General features: G+C 36.8%; 1 protein-coding gene across 5 annotated transcripts in view; it reads left to right on the top strand.

Moving 5' to 3' along the window:
• Window positions 1–22,336, top strand: part of NFX1 (nuclear transcription factor, X-box binding 1) — a 66,663-nt gene that overhangs the window by 3,602 nt on the left and 40,725 nt on the right. For 4 of the 5 annotated variants that reach the window (XR_011737645.1, XR_011737644.1, XM_065830715.2 and 1 more), the window contains exons 2-9: window positions 4,534–5,577; window positions 7,659–7,820; window positions 12,877–12,954; window positions 14,482–14,587; window positions 18,028–18,099; window positions 19,744–19,883; window positions 20,866–20,965; window positions 21,077–21,294. Coding sequence is in view for 3 of the 5 variants with exons in the window: in XM_065830715.2 (XP_065686787.1) it covers window positions 4,534–5,577; window positions 7,659–7,820; window positions 12,877–12,954; window positions 14,482–14,587; window positions 18,028–18,099; window positions 19,744–19,883; window positions 20,866–20,965; window positions 21,077–21,294 (1,920 nt within the window). In the remaining 2 variants the exon portion in view is untranslated. The remainder of the gene's footprint in view (window positions 1–4,533; window positions 5,578–7,658; window positions 7,821–12,876; window positions 12,955–14,481; window positions 14,588–18,027; window positions 18,100–19,743; window positions 19,884–20,865; window positions 20,966–21,076; window positions 21,295–22,336) is intronic. The other variant, XM_071804671.1, reaches the window with a different exon arrangement.

Genomic DNA, 22,336 nt, shown 5'->3' with positions numbered 1-22,336 from the left:
CTGAATTGGAAGTGACTCAGAAGAGTCACTGAGTCCAAATCCTGACTCCACACAGGGCAACCTGAAAGTTAAACCAGCTATCTAAGAGCATTATCCAAACACTTCTTGAACACTGAAAGGCTTGTGGCCATTACCACATCCCTAAGAAGCTTTTTCCAGTGCATGACCCCCATCTCAGTAAAGAAATGTTTCCTCATGTCAAGGCTGAACCTCCCCTGCCAGACACAGCTTTGAGCCGTTGCCACACATCCTGGCACTGGGTGCCAGGGAGAAGAACTCAGCACCTCCCTCTCCACTTCCCCTCCTCAGGAAGCTGTAGACAGCAATGAGGTCATCCCTCAGTCTCCTTCTTCAAGCTGAACAAAACTAATATCCTCAGCTGCTCCTCGTAGGTCACGTCCTCTAGTCCTTTCACCATTTTGGTTGCCCTGCTTTGGACACATTAAAGTATTTCTGTATCATTCTTGTATTGTGGAGCCCAAAACTGAGCACAGTACTCAAGGTGACACTCTTTTTGGTTGAATTTATGGGTATCTCGATAAGAAGTGGTCAATTAAAAGATAAGTGCTTGAAAGACTGTTACTAACCAGTGTTGTTTAGTTCCAGTTTTGTATTGATCTGAAGCTTTAGAAGGAAAATAAGAGTTTTTCCTATCTAGGAGATAGAGCTGAATTTATCTAAGAATAAGTACTACCTCCAACATCTGAGGGGTGACCCTGTGGACTCTTGTACTCACTATATTTTTTTTCTGTCTGGACATCTTCAATATGTGTTTTATTCTTTCTTGTATTTATTCTTAATTATCAACTTCGTACAGTCTCTGCCTAATTAAAGTACATTGTTTAATGGCTGTTCAAGCTCTAATTGAGTTTAGCTTGCTGAAACTGTGCCAAGAAATGTCACTTGGGCATGATGTCTTTAATTGGCACCTTCAAATGTCATTATTGATGTCTTCATTAGAAAAGTACCCAAGTTATTAAGTTTGGCTGTACTGGTCCACAAAATAGTCTGTTTTTGAAGAAGAGCTTGTAGTTATTAAAATAAGATATATATGTACTAATTTGCTTTACATTTTTAAAAATGTCCTTACCAAATTATTTTTTTTCTGAAGGATAGTTTACATAGACTATTGAAGTTTGCCAGGCCATTCTGGCTCTGTCCACAGTTAGTGCTGAGATGGTATAATGTGTAATGTTATGGCAGAACAGGCATGAAACCATATGAATTTCATATGCTTGGTGTTAATTCGCATTCAAGCTCTTAGGCATATTAAAATCTGCAATGTATAGGTTGTTTCTAAAGATACTGTGATTTTCTTTGTCTATTCTATGGAAATACAGGCTGGAGTCTAGCTCTGGAGTTTCTCATTTTCTTGGGATTTTTGTGTATGTACATGTAAACATGTCAAAGGAAGTATGAGTCAGTGCTAGCTACTGATTATTGCACTTGTATATGTATTTTGCTGTTTCTAGTCTTGACAGACAAAAATCAGTTTTAGTAGAATTTACCACGTGTTTGTATTTTTTTTTTATAATGTAAAAGCTATCAGTAAGAATAGGAATCATATTCATGGGTGATATAAAAAATTCTAATGAATTATTCATATTTTGGAGGTGCTTTTAAATATCTGAATCCTGGTTTCCCATCTGTTTCTTCAAACTTGATATTTGGAAAATACTTTCAAAAATATTACTTCCACAGCTACATTTCAAGGCCTGATTATGCTTCCTGGAGGCCATGCTCAAAAGTCAATTTGACTGTATTTTGGAAAACCAGCATTTTAAAACCATTTCCAGCATGTATCTTATGTCAGTATAAGATAGTATGTTTTACTGATGTTCAAAACATACTTACTCATGCTTACTGCATTTATTTGAAAGCCCTCTGTGGCAACTTGTTTATAATTCATGGGCACATTTTACATCTCATAACTGAAGAAACAATGTGGTCCTTAGAAGTAGAATATACAGTTTAGAGGGAAGCTGTGTGATTTTTTTTGAAAAACATTTTTATTAAACATTAAGAAGCTATTTGATTTACCTTGTTATATCCATCCATCAGACTTTAAATTTTAGGGTATGCAAAAGAAATCTTAAGCCAACTAATAAAATGGGTTGTTTCAAATAAGATTTGTATGTAATACTGGGATTGCATCCTGGCAAAACATTGGAAGAACTGAAAATAAGTGTAGCTGTGGAAAGTAAAAAGGACAACTTTGTATTTTGAGTTCTTTGCACAGGATACATATGTTAAGATGAGAAAAAATACAGTGTTACCAGTGAAGATGCTTGCAGTCCAAATACTTTTGTATGTATAAGCCTAATATTTTGTATCTACAAGGGTCTACAGTAATGATAGAGTAGAATAGCTCAGCTTGAAGGTACTTAGAATGAGTCTAACTGCCTGACCACTTTAGGGTTGACAAAAAGTTAAAGTGTATTTTTAAGGGTGTGGTCCAAATGCCTCTTAGACACTGACAGGCTTGGGGCATCAACCACACCTCTCCAGGAAGCCTGTTCCAGGGCTTGATCATCCTCTCAGTGAAGAAATGTTTCCTTCTGTCAAGTCTGAACCTCCCCTGATGGACAGACACAGCTTTGAGCCATTGCTACATGTCCTGGCACTGGGTACCTGGAGGAAGAGCTCAGCACCTCCCCCTCGACTTCTGCTCACCTGGAATTAAGTTGGTTTTTGCAGTTAAGAACATCCTTAAATACAATTTTAAATGCCTAGCTTTTAGTAAGCTTAAAGCTACACTTCCACAAAGCTGTATATTTTTTTCTTTGTCCACTAAATCCCTCATAGTAGTGACGACCATTCCTAGGAGTTTACAATGACCCTCTTTCAATTGAAAGTAAATGAAATTCACCGGAAAAAAAAAAAAAAAGTTAATGCTTTGAAGTGTTCAGGTTTGCTCTTGTGATAGTTTAGCCCAAACCTCTCCCCGCCACAGCCAGCAACTAAAACCATGTGCTCCTCGCTCACCCCTCTCGCACCTGGTGGGATGAGGAAGGAGAATCAGGAAACAAAGGGCAAAACTTGTGGGTTAGGATAAGAACAGTTAAATGAAGCAGCAAAAAAAGGAAACAAAACAAATAAACAATAAAAACAACAATGAAAGAATATACAAAGCGATGGATACGTGGTGCAATCTCTCACCACATGTGATTTCCAATGCTACAGCTTGCCTCCTCCAGAGCAGCAATTGTAGATTCCTGACAGCAGCCTGCACCAAAACCTCCTCCCCATGTCCCAGACAGCAGCTTATGCCCGAAACCCAGCAGCACTGAACCGTGTGGTCCAGAGAGAACTGAGAGTCTTCCGGATTGCCCTGTTCCGCAGCAGCAAGGGAGAACAATTGCTGCCTTGGCCAGCCCCCCTTTTATAACTGAGCATGATCTTATGTGGTATCAAATACCCCTTTGGCTAGTTTTGGGACAACTGTCCTGGCTGTCTTGTCTCCCCAGCTAGCTGTGGAAATTAACCTATCTTGGCTGACCCAGCACACTTCTTCCCTTCAAAATGTTAATTTCCACAATCTTAATTAAATAGTTAAAATAATAGGCAGTTGAGAGATCCAGGTAGCATTAGGCTTTTGGAGAGTCTTATGCTCATAGCCCAAGTGCTTTATTGTTTCTTTGAATTTTTCTGAACCAGGAATAAACTGCATCTGCCCTCGGTAACCTACCTGACTTGTAAAGTGGGTACTACCTCAGTGAGAATTTAGAATTCTTTTCTCTTTTTCACACTGCTGTGTAAGACTTAACCAATATGCCAAAACCCATTAAACTGTCCCTGGTATTCACCTGATATTTCGTCTTGCAGGCAGGCCCTGCTGGTATGATATGATATGAAATTCAACAACATAGAATTTCTAATGTGCACCTCTTTCTTTTATCTAGACACGCAGAAATGACAGGAGACCTCTTGAGTAGACGAATGGTTCATGTCGATGGCCTCATAACAGAAAAATAATTTTGCAAAGCTGCCCCTGGTAGTCTTTCTGCCGCTTTATATGTTTATATGTAGAACAGTGCAATCAGAGTTCATGCAAGTATTTACTGTTGCTACTTTTTGGCTGATGGATATTGATTTATTTTTGAAGTTCTGTGTAATACTAAAATCTCAGATGTAGACATATTTAAAGGATGCCTATTTCTTCAGGTTTGTGTATGTATATAAACATGGTAGGAAAAACTTCAGCACATGTTAAACACTGATTATCACACTTGCATGTCTTGTATATGTACAGAGGTGCTTCAAATGTTTGGTTTGGTTTGTTTGTTTGTTTTTTTTTTTTTTCACCTTATGTTTTTATATTCTTAACTCTGAGTCATCACAGTCTTTCCCTAAAGATAACTATGAGAAGCACTGTATGATTCAACTCTAGCTTCTGGAAAGTTGTTTGCAGTTGTTCTATCAAGTGTGGGATTGATTGAACTTCAGACCCTTTGCTTGTAACTAATTTTGCTGAAAAGAAATGTTCACTATTTCATAGTCTTGTACATGTGCTTTTATTTTTTCACTTTTTAGGTGCATTGAATTTCAATCCTGATGCTGCTGATTCCATTCCAGGAGAAAGACAGCCCACAGATATAAATTGGGTAAATAAAGATAGGAAAGACTCTAATCAGAATAGAAGTAATTTACCATTTCCTGCTCTGTCTTCTGAAAGAGCTACAGATTATGAAAGCTCATCCACAAAGCATTATGGTCTCTGTAATCCAGAAAGTCAGTATGGGAATTCTGAAGACTTCCACCAGTATTTTGGTACCAGTAAAAGTTTGAAGAATCGCAACTTGCAAAGCCAGAGATGGCACAGATCAAGAAATGATAGCACATGTACTAGAAGTAAGATAAGGCAAAGTGCTGCAGATGCTGCTACAGGTGCAGGAATTCCAGATGCTGCAGTAGTACCTGGGAGAAGAGCACCTCCCAAAGGATACAATGACTTTCTGTCCTCAGAGAGTGACAGGGAGGTACCTAATGCAGATAGCAAAGGAGCAAAGCCAAAGAAAACACATCTGATGCATGCATCTGGAAGAGGTTTCAGGGAGAAGGGAAAGCAAGTGCATGACCGAGAAAAGAGAATGAGCTCTAAACAAAAAGCAGAGCTCTTTGAAAATGTTCCATCTTTGGATTTGACTCAGTCTGATTCTTCAGAATCATCTGTTGGAAAGGCATTCTGTGATGCACCTATTGGTAGCTGGGATGAGCAGAAAGGCTACGATTATGTAAACAAAAGATATCCCAGGAAGCCCGTGTGGAATAAACCGCCGGCAGAAAAAGAGTGTCAGAAAAGACATGATTCTCACCGTAGTAAAAATACAAAAGTAGGTAAGAAGTCTTCTCTTGCATATACTCCAAAAGATAAAAATCAGAGGAAGAAAGAACTCTCAGTTCACAAAAATGATGAAAACTTGACCAGTGAAATCAGGCATCAGTTGTCTGATTCTGTCAGATGTAGTGGAAGAAAGTTCCTGCTAAAGGGGGATCAGGCACCTGCACTTCATTTCAGCTGGACCCAGTACTGGAAAAAGCAAAGTGATGTACCAAAAAACAAAGAAACTCATACAGGTAAACTTTCTAGACTGTCCTGTATTCCTGTTCTAAAGATACAGTCTTGAATAATGTAGACTGCCTTCACATTTGACTAGCTGAAGAAACTTACTATTTCATGTTAGGTCAGTATCAGTTTCAGAGGATAGAATTATATGTAAATGAGTGGTTTTTGAGTGGGGAGGTGTTCTGTAAGCTTACTAGGGAAGAACAGATTCTGTTTAAAGTGAGTTTTGCTTTACCACCAAATTACAAATGATCACCTGATCAGGTACCATGTTAAAAAAATGTTTGTTGCTGAAGTGGGGAGTAAAATTCTGTGCATTCTGAACAATGAGACTTATGAGGGACAATCCTAATATGGTTCTCATGTTATTCACAGCACCAGTAGAAGAAGTCCTATTTTATTTTGGTGACAATAAGGAGAGATTGTTTTTTGTTTTGTTTTGTTTTGTTTATTTTTAATAAATTTCTAGCTGAACAAAGACTAAAAATGATATTTAGTTGGTTTTTACAAAACATCTCTGCTGCCCAGAATGATAGAGTTGGGTAGACTAGTTCCTGTTGTTTTAACTGTGGTATGAGTTTTTTGAAGATTTTGCTTCTTTCTCAGCATCTCTCAGCATAGATAGCTTCGGTCAGAAACTTCGTCCGCACAGGAGAAGCTCAAGGATCAAGATCCTCCTTGATCTTTTCTTACTTAAATACATTAAGTTTCATGCTCCTGGGTTCTACTTGAATCATAAAATTACAGATAGCTCGGTCTTTCTCCCTGCATTATTATTAAATTAAAAACATCATATGCAACAAGCAGGAAGAAAAGTAGTAATTTTTTACAGGGAACTTAAAGAACACCCCCGTCCAAAATGGCAATCTTTCTTTGCATGCTTTAGTTGGAAGCTCTTTTGGAAACAGTATCTACCACTGTACCGCATCTGTGCATTAGAAGACTGTGCAACTGAGACTGAGTTAAAACTATTTATGGGACAGCTATCCTTTCTGAGTACAGTATAGCTTTAGTCTCTTGGAGAAAAGAAGTATGTTTCAGGTGGGGATGACTTCTTTGCAGCAAGTAATATTCATGGGGTACTGAAAGCAGAAATAATTGTTAATTCTAAATCTTATGGTGCTTGATGCATGAGGGCTGGAAAAAAAGCTTGAAAGTGCTTATATCCTATTAAGGAGGGCAAACAGTGTTAACACTTCCAGATTTCAAGGCATCCGTGGGCTTGCTTCCAGTCCTGTGTGGTACAAGCACATTTTAAATTGATATTTTTTTGCTTTTATTATTTTATTTTTTGTCCTTCATTATGAGTTGTAAATTCCTTTGTATTGACACCATCTAAAAATGGTACATTTTTGTACTTTACACTTGTAATTAAGATATTTTAAAATTCTGTGAGCACAGATCAACTAGCATTTCTAAGGTATATTTGGTAGCCTTACCTTGATGAGAATTAATCTGTCAGAACTGGAGTTATGCATTGCTTTTGTTATAGTTGCACATCTGTGTTTTTTATGTGGAGTTCTTGCTTTAATTTCAAAGTACTTTTTCACATTCTTTCATATGGCTTAAAAGGCCCTGTAGTTTGACTATTGTTTCCCAGTCATTCTAGTCCTAAAGGAGTCAGTTTATGAGGGGCTTATTTCCATAAACTGGGTACTTTACTGTTAGTATTTGTTGTGTGGTCTCCCAGGAATACTTGAGGATGGGAATTGATTTTGGCTGAAACTTCTGTGGTTAAAAGCTTTAAGTTTTCTGGTTTAAGCTTTAAGCAAAGATTTCCCATGTAAAGTGATTAGTAAAATCTCAAACTTTTGCCTAGCTTAAAACTATTAACTAATTTGTAAGATCAGAATGATTGCTCTTCATCAACGGGAATTACTGTTGCCACATTTGTGGGAGTCTCATACTCCCTCTTCCTGCTCTGCAACTGGAGAGATGCATACCGAGTATCAAACTGGAATCTTCCTGGAGGAAACTAGTACCTTGCTTATAGGCACACAGGAAAAATAAGTTCTGTTATAATTTAAATGAAATCTTGGGATTTTGTTTCTCAGCTGGTATTTCATGTACAAGTAATAAATTTTATTTGCAGGGTCATTGATTGAACAGCTGACCACAGAGAAGTACGAGTGCATGGTATGCTGTGAAGTGGTCCGAATAGTAGCCCCAGTGTGGAGCTGTCAGAATTGTTACCATGTGTTCCACTTGAATTGCATTAAGAAGTGGGCACGATCACCAGCTTCACAAGCTGAAGGTTGGTATTCACTATTGCACACACTTTCTCAGATACATATAATAACCAAGTTCATGTGTTTCTTATTTTGGAAAACTACTTATACGTATTATCTAGGGTAACCAGTAAGCTGTAAACAAAGCAAGTTTTAAATAAAAAAATGTGGTTTTATTTCAGGGTGGTTTGGATGCTTTGTATAATCCTTTCGACTATTTTGATTCTTTCTAGTAATCTAGGCAAAACTCATTTTCAGGTTTGGGTATGTAAGAATAAGATCACTCAGCCCAGTGCATCAAGATGCAAAGTTCTGGCTGTGTTTCTATACAACAAGAAACATTTCATCTTCTCTCATCTGTGTTTGGCTGAGCAGTTGAACAGAAGAAGCATTCCAAGCATTAGTTGTCTGGTTTTACTCACCCACTTCTTAGTCCTGTTCTCAGATGAAGTATTCCTGAAATCCATCACTGATGCCACACAGTGAAATGAAATTCCGAGAAGACAGAAAGCTTCTGCCTTTGTCAATTAGCTTAAACAGTTTCAGATTATTTGTATTATACCACTTTTTGAAACTCTTATACCACTACATTCTACCCTTTGAATGCTTTGGTGTAAGTTAAGGCCTTTCTACTGTGTTCAGTTGTGTGATGTAGACGCATTGAAGACTGTGACGTCAATCTTGAAATAGGGTTTTTTTTTCTGTACCTTGCTTGTTTAGCTTTTACCATTCTTCATATATCTTTCTCTCTGGGCAGATTGAAGAAATATAATCTGTCAGCTACTTCCAAATATTTGAGAGAAGTTCTTAGAGACTGTAAATCTCTTGCAGAAAGGATTGGTTCCAAAGTTATTTGATTTCTGAAGATGCATAGGTGAACTTCTGGTTAGGGCTGATCATGCTTCATACTGATGGTAGAAAAAAGATTACAAATATTGGCACAAGATTTGAAACATAAAGGCATGGGAATGTTTGAGAAGGGAACAGATTTTTTGAGTGAGACTGAAATCCCAAGCCAAACTGAGAGGGACTGCAAAGAACCTTTATCTCTTAGTTTTTTTTACTGTCACCTTCTTTGGAGCTGATTTATCTCCCTGAAACAGCTTATTGCTTGATCAAAAGAGTATCTGCTTGTATAATGGAGGTTTTGCTTATCTGTCTAGACAATGACCTTAGATGCATGAATCCTGACAGCATTTCAAATAGCCGTATTTTTTGGCCGTTTGCTTTCTTGTAAGAATTTGTGGATGAAACATGTTACTGTATCCTGTGTATGAGAGAACTTGAGCTAATTGTTATTTGAATTTAAAGGTGGTGGCCTCAGTAGAACTGATTCCATAGCTCCAGTAAGGACACTGATGCATATTGCCTGACTTGGAAGGCTCTGCTACCCTATCTTGTTTAGAACTGCTGAGTGTATTTTTTATGCTAGTTTTTCAGCATAGAGACCAGTTTTCAGGCTTTGTATAATATTGAGGAATTCTCTAGAGCCCTCGCAGTAATTCTTTTCTACCAGAAGAGAAGTAGAACACTGTAATTTACCTAACTCAATAACTCACTGTTTTTCTGAAAGATAAAAAAAAGCCTGTTTTTTTTTTTTTTTTTCCTAGATGTGATTTGCTTTAAATCTTCTCGATTCTGTGAATGTTATAGTGAATTCCAGGAAATCTTATATAATCTCAGCACCAAAACTTTTCACTGTTACATGTTACATCCAACCTAGTGAGAATGTTTTGTTCATAAGATCGGTTTCAAGTGTTCATTCTTTAATGTTTATGAAGCAACTCAATATTTTGGTGAGAATGTCCCTTCATTTGAGGCCTTACAGCAGCTCTTATTTCTGTGGCACATAGTAGGAGTCTGAAAGTATGTACGTGTACATAATTTCTCACAATTTTTTGTGACCACAACTTTCTATCAGAGTAATCCTGAGTACTTGGATGACATAGAAAACATCCTTGATGAGGTATCTTCGCACACAGTTCCATCTTCCGGATCAATAATAATGGATATCTATGCTTGGGAATGAAGCTCGAAGGAATGCATTGCAGAGATGGATAATAAAACTTGTGCTGATTAACATATTGTACACATGCAATGTCCCATTTTGCTCATTAGCAAACTCACTGATGTAATGCAGATGCTGTTGCCTGAATTCCAAGATCCATAGGTGGCTGTAAGGTTGGCACTCATGCAAAGGTGGGTACAGATGAGGGAGGAAAGTGAACTATCCTGAGTTACCATGTTAAAAAGATAAGATGTGCTTGGAACTTTACATACTTGTGTGGGAAGAACTGAAGAACTATCCTACTGTAACAAAGCTTTCTCACACCCTACAGTATCTCTTGTCTCAGGGGCTTTTTCAGATGTGTTTTACTGAAGGTGTCTTCCCTCAGAGACTTCTTTGGCTTCTCTTGTCTTGACAGTCATCTGAAAAATGACTGTAAGTTTGGCTAAACCAGGTAAAAGTCTCCTAATTATCTGTGGGGAGTCAGAGGGCATTTCTTACATTAGACTTGTAGTTGACATCCAGCATTCAATATTTCTACAATGTAGACTGTCAGTTGCACTCAGAACTGGAGAATGGGTTTTTGTTGTGTACTAGAGATGTCCTGGTCAGGAGAAGGAGGAGTAGCTCTGCTAGGCGTCACTTTGCCATCATGCGGAAAGATCCTTCCTGTAAGGAAGAATGTTCTCCTTAGCAAGCATTTTTACTAACATTTTGAATTATGTTTTGGAGGAATGTGACCTTTAGATACTGCACAGCTAAGGTGAATCTGACAAAAATAATCTGCATTGCACACAAGATCTTTTATTGGCATTTTCATTTTGGCTGGAAGGATTAGAGATATTTGAGTTATTACAAGTGTCTTTCTGTCCTGCTCCCTCTGCTGCCCCTACTTCCAGATGAGCTAGTGGTCTGTACCAATCCAATATTGGACTCTAAGACGGCTTCTGAGTTTCAGTGGTCAAAATATGAAGCTACTTGCCTTTTTTTATTCATTTTTTTCTTTTTTTCCTTTTTCCTTCCCCCCCATGCCAAGTCAGTTCGAGGCTGAATCTATTGTGTGTGCTTTGCATATTACATAAATGTCACTTTTTTACTGGGACAAAAGCTTTTTATTGTGTGTAGCTGAGAAGTCAAAGCAATAATTTGTTCTGATACAGATTATCTCATTGGAGAACTGGATAAGACCTTTTAGAAATAGGAATATGAAACTGCCCATGGTGATTCTACAGGGTATTTCAAAAAGATGGGCCCAATTTCAAAGCAGTTTCAGAGTCACCATCTTGTGAATGACTGGTGCTAGAGGCTGCTTGTGCTCTGGGAAAGGCATCTAGCAGTAATCATTTGTAACTCTGTGCCACACACTTTCAAGTGGTAAGAGTTTCATTCATGGACAGTTCATGGTTGCAGAGATACAGAGATTTCAAATTGGGTCCATCCTTTTGAAACACCTTGTATACTGCTTTGAAATTGAGTCCATCTTTTTGAAGCACTATGTACTGTATTCTACTAGAGTTGAAGTGACTGAAATATTGTATTTGGAGTTCTTTCTATGTACCAAGCATTGTATATATGTTGAAAATTCCTGCTGTACTGCTGCCTTTGGAAATGTAGCCTTTTAGCATTCACTATTCCAGTGTTTGGATCCTTTCTTATGTAATCACCTATGACTCATCTAGGCAAGCATGTAAAGAGGAAAGTTACTTGTCTAAAACTGCACATTTCCTAGTCTGTATGTGTAATTCCCAGCTCTTTCTACTGGAGGTTCTTTTGAGGAGATCGTTTGCTGTGCCATTGTGACAATAGATATGCAATAGGAAGGGGCAGGCTTCTGGGCATGCTACCACAAATGAAGATTTTTGTGGCTGAAAGTGCTGCAAGTAGGGACACTTGCAATATGAAAATGTATGGAAAAAATTTGACAACTAATTACAAGTAAGGTGTCTCTTAATCCTAGAAGGAGGGAGAGTATAGCAAGTACTGAAAGAATCTCTAGTAAACAGGAGTGAGGTGCATTGATTTTGCTTAGACAACTGTCCTTTTGGTGCCTTTGGTTGGAATTCTACCTACTTCTCTCCTGTTCAGGAGAAGATTCACAAGAGTGGAATGTTCATTCTGTAGGATCATCCTCATTCTCACTTTCTTCAGTAATCAGGATTTGTAAGGAGTGGTTCTGTAGCCACTCCTTACAATGTGGATGTCAGGAGTCATCCTACTATCATACTGAAATTGCATCTGAATCCAGGAAGAAAACTTTGAGTTCTTGTATTTTTGGAGGAAGGCAACTGTGCATGTTCCTTGTGGGTGGACCCAAATAAATGTAGTTATGCCTTAGAGGAGCAAAGGATAATCAGTGATTAAGAAGAACAAAGTATATCTTGAAAAGCTATTTTACTTGGTGAAGGGTTCCTATTTTACAAGGTCCTTTACTGTACTATATAGAAACTGTTGCTTGTAGAGGACTAGGCATCCTGCTCTGGGAGAGATGTTGATAGGAGAGGCCAACTTGAAGAATAATATCCTAGTCAATAGCTCGGTATTGTCACCTTTAAATTAATAAAAGTAGATTATAGTGGTTTTTACAGCACTAATTTATTCTGGACATGAAGCAGTACTAAATTGGTCTTTTACAAGACATGTAAACTCATAACATGAGAGGATAATGAAAAGGAAAATGCAGGTGGTACTTAAGGCTGTAGGTAATTATATTTTTCTCACCAATTTCCCACACTTTAGCACTTTTTTTTCTCACATCTTTAGATATGGTGAACAATCTGTATTACAGTAGAAAGTCTTATAACAGGGTACACAATAATAGAAAAAGTGCAATTTAAAAATTTGGTTTTACCTCGTATATACAGTTGGAGTCTGGTGAGATGAAATACTGCTGCTGCATTTATCTTGATACTGTGTATAAAATGAATATGTATTAACATGCTTTCTCACCGCTTCTAAATAAATGGAAATATTTGGTTTGGTTGCAGCTGTGGTAAGAAACAAGTTGTGAACACTTATTCTAGGTTTGCAAATTAGCTCCTTTATTTTCTTCAAGTCATTTTTATCTTTAATTACAGATGGTAATAGTGGTTGGAGATGTCCAGCTTGTCAGAATGCTTCTGTGCAAGTTCCTAAAATTTATACTTGTTTCTGTGGTGAGTTACTTGCTTTTGTAAAGAAAAGCAATTTTGTAATTTTGTTTCTTTTTTTTTTTTTTTTAATTTGAATTCCAATATTGCTACTTATTTGCCTACATCCCTGAAATTTAACCCTGTTTAAAACTTTATTGACACTGGAAAGTGGCTATGCAGAGAATCAGACATATGTTGCTTAAAACATTTAAAAAATGAAATACTAAATCATGTGGTAAGTATTTTCATACCATTATGTAGAAATTTTCATGGAATAATGATAGAATTGGGCTGCTATGAGAAATGAATGAGTGATACAGCATTTGGACACCACCAGTTGCTTATGCAAAGCTATTTTCTATTTGATGCAAAATACTAATGACGTGTTTTGTGATGAAGGGTGGGTTTTTTCACTCTTCCATGAGGAAATTCCTTGTTTATTTTAATTCTGGATCTTGTAATTTTCAGGATTTTCTTGGGTGTTTTAACTAGTTTAATTGAAACTCAAGTGAATAAATGACATCTGTGATGTTCATTCATGTTTTCCTAACTTGCTATTTGTGGAATATGCAAAAGTATACTAAAAGAGTTAAAATGATCTGTGTCACCAAAAATACATTTTCTTAGTGTTTTTAATTGTTGCAACTCAAATTTGTAACCTTGGCTGAATTGCTTCATTGCTAATCTAATTCCACTCGTGCAGAGAGCCAAATTAGGTCTGCATGTATTAACCATGGCAATTAAATTGAACCCTGATGATCATCTCGTGCAGTTGGAGATATGAGATTTCTTAACAGTATGACAGAGTAATTATTTCAAAATATGGTTTCAGTGCTTATATGAAATACAGAATACTTGAAGCTAACATACTGGATTTATCACTTCTCATTCAAGATTTCCTGCTGCATTCATCAAAATGTCAGCCTTTAATGTTTAGATTGATGTCAAGTCTGTTTTTTTTTAGAGAAGTGACTTTTATAATTTGCACAGTCATTTAATTATTCTCCTATTCCCATCACCTTACCAGCTAGGTGCTGTTTTCTGGGAATGTTTGTGGGTTTTCTGTTTGTGTTGTGTTTTTTTTTTTTTTTTTTTTTTTAATGTGTAGTGGTGGGTTTTTTTGGTTGGTTGGTTGTTGTAGGGTTTGTTTTTGTTTTTCTTCTTCTTTGTTGAGGCAGCAAGGGAGTTTCACCCTTTAATCTTCTTACCTCCTATGCAGCCTGACAAAGTAAAGGGGGCCTTTAATTTTCCTATATTTCAGCAGTTTAATTTAATTAAAAATACCAGCTACTCAATTGCCTGCTGAGAGCATAGAAGGAAGGAATCTTCTGGAGCTCGATATTCCAGTGGCACTTACTTTCAAAGAAGTTGAGTATATATCAGCACTGAAAGCTGAGCAAAGCATAAAACATTTGTATCATTTTGTTTTTCAAAGACAACTACTGCCAGTATTGAAAATACATCTGTTTTTTTTTTTTTGTATGATACGTTTCCCACATTCAGTATTGTATTCAAGGCAATAAATATGTTTTTGTCTTTGGTGTTGTTTAGGTAAGGTGCACAATCCTGAGTGGAATAGAAATGAAATCCCACATAGCTGTGGGGAACTTTGTGGAAAGAAGAGACAGTGTTTGGACTGTCCCCATCTTTGTAACATGTAAGTAAATATTTATGATATGAATATTGAAGTGATCTAGAGAAAACTTCTGAAGACTGTATTTGGGTATTTTTTGACTACAGGATGTGCTTAAAGGTATATTTGCTTTATAGCTCAACTGAAGCCTGGAAGAAATGAAGGCTGTTTGTGTTTGTGTATCTAAAGTGAGTTCATATGAGAGAATGGACACTAGATCAGCAGCAATAGTTGTAGCAGCATTTCCATCATACTTTAGGAACTGAACCAACTGTCTGACTTGTTTCCAGAACTTTCATTGAAGTAGAGAAATAATAGTGAATAGCAGTAATTTAAAATGTGTATCCAGTGGTTCACCAAGGTGTTTAGATGCTGCTTTTCATGTAATGGCATTTGTATATCTTAATCTATGAGCAGTGGCACTTGGTAAAACTGAAGGATCACCTTTATCCTTTGTTTCTTTTTGTTTTCTTTGGTTTGTAAACTGTCGAGGATAAGAGGCATTATATGTATTTATCCATTTGTTGACACCACCAGATGTTTGAACCAGAATACCTCACGGAGATCTTAATCAGTATTTGTAAATCCAATTGTTTTTGCTAACTTTTATTGGTAGAATTCAACTAAAAGAGACAAAGAAGAGCAATTTTGTTTTCTGTTTTGGGTGCTTTCCTTTAGATCTTTTTTTAGCAGTGTGGTAGTATTATATTGGTAAGGTTAAGAGCATTAGATGAGCTTTTTCAATGGCCAAACTGTTAGGGAAGTTCCGTTTCCCTAGTTTTCCCATAATGGAGACTCAGGCATGGATTCCAGAAATTCTTATTAAATAAGTAATTTATTCATGAAGTACAGCGTAGAGCAGCTGGAGCTGGGTGCCTCCTAAAGAGGGACCTTCAACAGAAAAAAACCTCGGACTATTAGACACTCACAATCCAAGCCCCCACCCTCCTGGTTGCATAGCAGCAGGATTAGGCAGCACATTAGAAACCACAGGACAGAGTCTGGCAGCAGGCAGAGTAGTATCAGAGGACAGAGAAGCAGCAGCAAAAGGTGGGGCAGACACAGCCTGAACTCCATCATTCAGAGCGATAGCTTCAGCTACAGCAAGCATTACCTCTTGTGTTCTGATTCCCTGACTCAGCTGCTTTCTCCTGCGCTCTCAGCCATCTCAAACATACTAATAATCCATTTATCCCAGGAACCTGGTTTTTAGGTGACATCATAAGAAGATACATTTCTGCTGATAAAAGGATCCTTGCAGTGGCCATGGTTATACTGGGCTTCCGTTTTTAATTATAAATGGCCAGTCTTTTCAACATAAGGTCGTTGCATGGGGTTTTTTGACAAATTCACTGTACCATAATTTGTTTCCCAATTTTGTAATACCTCATTTAAGTGTGTCCCCTCCTCTATGCCAAGGGTATTCCCCGCTGTCTTTAACTATATACTATGCATGCTTTACACTGATGAGGCCATGTAATGCCCCTTCAATTTGTGTGCCTTACACTGATCAGGCCATGTGCTCCCTCCTTTGTATGTGTGTGCTTTACGCTGCCACGCACCTGTGAACAAGCTGCAGCAGTACTTTCACTAAATCTGCTCCAGGAATTTTAGCATTTACCCTTCAGTGCCTGCTGCTTTCCAGAGGTCTCAGGTGAATTCACCTTGCTAGTCAAATTATGTGTTTTTCCTAGTGTATCTAGCTTCATTTTCCATGTATGGAAGTTGAACCACAATGCCTGTTGATATTTGTGTTTTGAGAAATTTTTAATAGTCAGAAGCAATTGTTTCTGTTCTTGGTACACAATCAAAAACTTCAGTCATTTCAACAAATAGATTGTCATCTTACACTTTTTCCAAGGTTTACTAGAACTCAGAACTTTACTATAACTTTACTCTGAACTTTTTATTTAATGTGTTCAGTTTTTCTTTACACTTTAGTACTTCTTTCTGACACATGAATATATTATATTCAGTTTCTTTTCAGACTATCCTTTCAGTGCTATAGCTGTTTTCTTAATTCATCATCATACTAGGTCCTTGTTGCTGTGGTTTGCAGAGTAAAACTGAAACACAGATTAGCTTTTAGACTATACTTGTTGATGTAGCTGATATCTTGACTCATCAGAACACCAGTTCTCATGAAGGCCAGGTACTGACAGCCATCTCAGAAGAGGAGCATGTCCATGGAGGACTTTTTTGCCCAAGCAAAAATAATTAGATTCCTTAACTGCTGTGAGAACTCCCCAACTGCAATTTGGTACTTAACAAACTTTCCTATTAGAGCGAGAGGGTTGTGCTTTCTTTGGTCATTTGTTTTTTGGTTTTGTTTTTGGTGGTGTTTTTTTATCTTGATTGGTTTATCATTTAATCGCTTAGCTTTACTGTTGGAACTGGAATAAGTTGGGTGATAAGTTAAGCCTTGTCAGCTGGGAGGAGTGGTAGAGGAAGAAGGGAGCCACACTGCTGTTGACAAACTACTGACATAACTCAATTATATTGCATATGACTATAGTAACTGATGTACTAATTATTGCTTGCATAGTGGCTGTACTTGGGGAATTTAGTAATTACTCTGTTTATGAGGTGTTTTGGTGTTTGGTGTGTTGTTGGTTGGTTGGTTTGTTTGTCTTTTCTTCTTTGTCTAGAACATCTGTGCTGGTCAGTCCTGGCCAATAATAGTTGTTCCACATGAAAGTTGCTATTTTTGCGAAGGAAGGGAACTGAGAGCTAGTGAAGGAAGAGTGCAGACAAGTTAACTAAGTATAATTTCCATAAACCCAGTTTGTATGCACCCAACAGAGGTCTTACATGCAGACAGAGACCATCTAGTGTTTCTTCAAGTAGGAGGTGAGATCTGATAATCCAGTAAAGGACTGGCATTGATGACACTCAGAGGAAATTGCACTTGATGGTAAGAAAGAAAACTGAGGCAGACTTGCTGCATCTCCCACACATTACCTTACAGGAAGAGGAACAACAGATCATACTGGTGTCATTAGAAATGCTGAGTTCAAAGATTAAGCTTCCAACTCAAAAGAAGAAATTCCTAATGAAGTTTTTGTCTCTAATCTATTTGAGATCACTGAAGAAAAAAGAAAATGTATTAATGGTTTGGGCATGTGATTATATTTTGAGTGTTATCAGTGATGAACATGATTGAGTTGATGCATGTATGCTGGTGAAAAGCAAAATATGAAATGTGTTAGTAGCACTTACTGTTGATTTGACTGACAGCAGCAGGAATACTGAAGTTTTCCTTCAGTATCAATGACAGTTGAAACTGATGCAACTGTAATAATACAATATTTTCTCTTATGTTAATAGTGCTTTTATGTCCTGCAGGAGCATAGGTGTTTTGATGATGCACTGTGAATTAGATCATGGTGGATTGTTTTTCTGAGAGTGTAGTAAAACTAAAATTAACTTTACAATTTCGTTTGCTTTTTTAACTTACTTTTAAGCCTGTGCCATCCAGGACCTTGCCCTTCATGCCCAGCCTTTGTGACAAAAACATGTGAATGTGGACAAACAAGGTGAGAATGCTTCTATTATACAAACAAAATACTTTATTAAAAGTTTATATAATAATTTTTTTCTTATAGTTTATTAAAAGTTTGAAGAACAAAGTTTATTCTGATCTATAACTTTTATTTGTGCACTAAAATAATTTGGAGAATTTTATATTTTATAGAAATGCAATTACTTCTAATCTTTTAAGAAAAATAAAAATAATTTTAAAAGAGTTGTCTGTGTTAAAATCAATTTATGGTACATGTAGCTGAGTTGCCCATGTAGTCTGTGAGTTGATTTGATTTTGAAATCCTATCCTAGTATTTATTTTATCTTGTAGAAGACACAGAGAAGAAAGTAGAAAAAGGTTCACACCTTTTTTATATGAATGGAATGTAATCTGGAGTTACTGCATTCCAGAAATAAAAATTTCAAAAATACCATGTTAATTTCTGGGAAAGCTGTACCACTAGCAATGGAGAAGTCTGTAGTATATTCCGGACTCAAAGGCTATCTTTTCCCTGCACGTTTCATGCATATAATGTCATTGCCTACAGCAAGACAGTACTGCCTGTACTGTCTGTGATCGCTCATATTCAGTTGGTCCAAGTCTTTAGAGTCCCTGCTCTAGCTACCGAGAACTGATTCTGTGTAACAAAATGTTTGCCTGTGCCTGGTTCCAGAACCAAAGCAAACAAAAACTGATATAGTTGTTAGCATTCTTGCTCTAGAAAAAAAAAGTTTTCGGACTTTTAAAATTATCTCTGAAAGTCTGAATGTAATATTAAGTGATCTTAATTTTTCAAAAGAAGGTACAGATACTTCCGTGGCAGTATATGTAGTTGAAAGCACTTTGTCTTCAGTAGAAAGATGGATTGTTTGTAGATCACTGAATTTTATTTTACATAGTAAGATCAACTGATTTTTTTTAATTCTAGCTATTGCTTGCATTTAAAAGTATAATAGATGCAACCAACTTTGATTTAATATTTTTTACTAGGTGCCAGCTACCTTCACGAGATTGTTGATTTTTGTAGGATTGAACTTAATACTTAAAACTTACTTCTGAATTGCGGTTTTTCATATGTACTGTATTAGCATCCCAGATGTATGGTATGGCACTTCTGACTTTAAGATGTTTTAAAGCTGCTCTTTCAAATGTACCTTTTACAGCCATTATATGAGGCCAGCCAGAATGTAAAAAGGGGAGAAATTACTGTTTTGTCCCTTTTTAACAATTTAATTTTAAAAAAATCAACTATCTTTGTAGACTGCTGGCTCACTCTTAAGGCCCGCTTCCCTATTTTCATTGTGATCAGTGGACTTAGGATCACTTAAGTCTTCAGAAAGATGTCTGTAAGAGAAATATCTGCTCTTCTGGCATAATGCATAACCATATGTTAGGTTCAAGTTATAGTGTCACCTCTGGTTTTTTTCCCATCTTGTTGACATATAATTCTGTAGACTCACTACTGTGATAAATGTTCTACTTTAATGGGATGGGAGAGGGGAAGCAGGGGCAAAAATGGGGTTATTTCCTAAAAACACTCTCATTAATAAGTTATGCTCCCTTTTGAAGGCTTTGGATTTTAATGAAAAAGTATTTTTTAATTAATGCTCTATAGATATTAAGGTAGCTGACAGACTATGGTGCCGTTTCTCTGCAGTCATTCAGTTCGCTGTGGCCAATCAACAAAAATTCATTGTTCTAATGTATGTGGAAATACTTTAAACTGTGGTAAGCACAGCTGTACTCAAGTGTGCCATGCAGGAAAATGTTCACCTTGCCAATTAACAGTACAGCAAGGTAAGTATTGTAATGCCTTACGTATATCCACTGTATACTATGAAAACAAGAGGGTGAATAAAAGCTAGTATCAAGAGGCAAGTGCTTTATTTTTACTTAGCCAAACCAAAATCTGTTGCTAGAATATTTAAAAAATTGAAAATGTGTCAGCATCACTATGTATTTAAATAAGAATATAAACATGACTAGAAAGAATCCTGCCAATGTGATTAGGCTGCTGGAGCTGCTGGACTTTAACTTGAGAAGGCTGAGTGGTGACCTTTCAGTAGCTAATAGGACCTAATCAAGAATACAGAGACAGGCTGTGTGTGGGGGGAGGATGAGAGAAAATCATCCACAGTTGAAATGTTATAACTAGTTATAAGGAAAAACTCTTCTTGGAAACTTGAAGGTTTCAAGACCTAACTGAATAAAACACTGAGTAACGTGGCCCCTGAAGGCCCTTCTGACCTGAATTGACCAGTGATCCTACTTAACGTTTTACTGTAATTCTGAGACTTGATTAAACACTACATGGAAGAACAATAGAGGTATAGGAAAGCACATTTCAACAAGCTACTCATGGCTTCTGTTAAAATTTTCTAAACTTGGTCTTGAATGGAAATTAGGTTGTCTGGGTATGTTTGCCAGTATACAAATATATTTTTGTTGAACGGTTTATGTAGAAAATTGCAAGTTAATTTTCTTGACTTTTAAGGTAATAATTAACTTATGTATACTACTTTAAGTGAGCTTTGTGTGCAGATAGTACCTCCCCTTTAATTGTTGTCTCCTTATCAAAACAAATAAAACAAGAATCCCTGCTTCTTTAGGACTGAGAAACCTTTGCCCAAATAAATCTAAAGAACAACAACTTTATTATTCTTCTAAAAACTGACTCTAACAATTTTTCACACTTTACCTGTTTATATTTGCTGTACTGCTGGAGGTGTTTTGTCACTGACAAAACTGTTCTTTTCTGTGGAATATTGCTTTCTTTCAGTGTGTTACTGTGGAAGCACCTTTAAAGAAGTATTGTGTGGGACAAAGGAAGAATTCTCTGATGGATTTGGGAATTTCTCATGTCAGAATATATGTGGCAAGTAAGGTCACCATAATTTAGGCTTTTGAAAAGAAAAAGGTAATTTCATTCACAGTGATCATGATACTCTTAAATAATCTTCTACCAACACACACTTCTCTTTTTTTTTCAGAAAATTAAACTGTGGGAGGCACAACTGTACACAAGTATGCCATCCTCAGCCTTGCCAGCTCTGTCCACGACTTCCACAAGTAGTACATCGCTGTCCCTGTGGTCAGACTCCTCTCAGCAAGTTACTGGAACTAGGATGTGTTGAACGTAAAGTATGCACAGACCCTATCCCATCATGTGGAAAAACATGTGGCAAGCCTCTCTCCTGTGGTAGCTACGGTAATTAGAACTTTCTGCATCAGAGTATTCAAATTGTTTATATATTTTTTAAATAGTTCTTAAATGTTTCATTTCAATAAATATTTCATTAGTGGTTTTGGGTTTTAACCAAACTAAGTGTAAAAGCCGCTGCAGATCCTGCAGTCTGGCTGTTTGTTCATAATGATACCTTAAAATCAGGAAATATATGTGTCCTGAAAGCACTAACACTAGCTGGCTTTTTGAATTTTGTTTACATGCACCTTTCCTGTATTGGTAGAGGAACAGAGCTGTAGGAATTTCCAGAGAGTAGTATGTATAGGTGTATTTTAAAAGGCTGTCTAGATCTTTGACTTTTTTGTGGAGACTGGTAGAGATAAATGACTTGGTTCACTTGTCTTTAGTAAATACTGATCTCCTGCTACTGTAACAAGGTCATGAAGTAGAAAGTAGCATTGAAAAGTTGGAGAAAGTTACCTGCAGAAGCAGTTTGACACTTCCGCGAGTGTATTAGGTAACTCAAGCATATTTAGCTGTGAGATTTTGTGAAGCTCCACAGGCTACATATTTAATCGTGATTTTTTTCAACTTTAGAGAAAGACCAATGCTGTCAATATGAGGGCTTCTTATTAATGACTTATCCATTGTGTCAGTCCAAAGACAACAAGTAGAAAGGGAATAAATAATTTAGCTTTTAGTTGAATTTAAGTTAACCTAGTAAGTGAAATATGGAGGTGTGCGTGGTAAGTCATTTTTTTTAGTCTGAAAAGGAAGAAAAAAATTACTTAAAATTCCTAGAACTTGGGTAAGACAGTCTCACACAAGATTTTTTTTCATATGTTAATGTAAAAAATGTATGCATTTTCAATGTTAATTGTAGACCCAAAACTCTAATCTATAGATTTAGGATTAAAAAGTTGAAAATAATGGCAAAATTTAAGGCACATTTAACTTAAAATAGTTTGTTGGGAAACCCAGCAGCACATAAGCTTAATATCTCTGACTGCTGATGATCCTAAGAAATATGAAGTTCCAGGTCATGGATTTTATTTTTCATTAATTA

Source organism: Patagioenas fasciata, chromosome 2 (assembly GCF_037038585.1).
Source record: "Patagioenas fasciata isolate bPatFas1 chromosome 2, bPatFas1.hap1, whole genome shotgun sequence".
Classification (NCBI taxonomy): domain Eukaryota; kingdom Metazoa; phylum Chordata; class Aves; order Columbiformes; family Columbidae; genus Patagioenas; species Patagioenas fasciata.
Note: the sequence above shows the minus strand (reverse complement) of the source record. Positions and strands in the feature narration are given on the sequence as shown.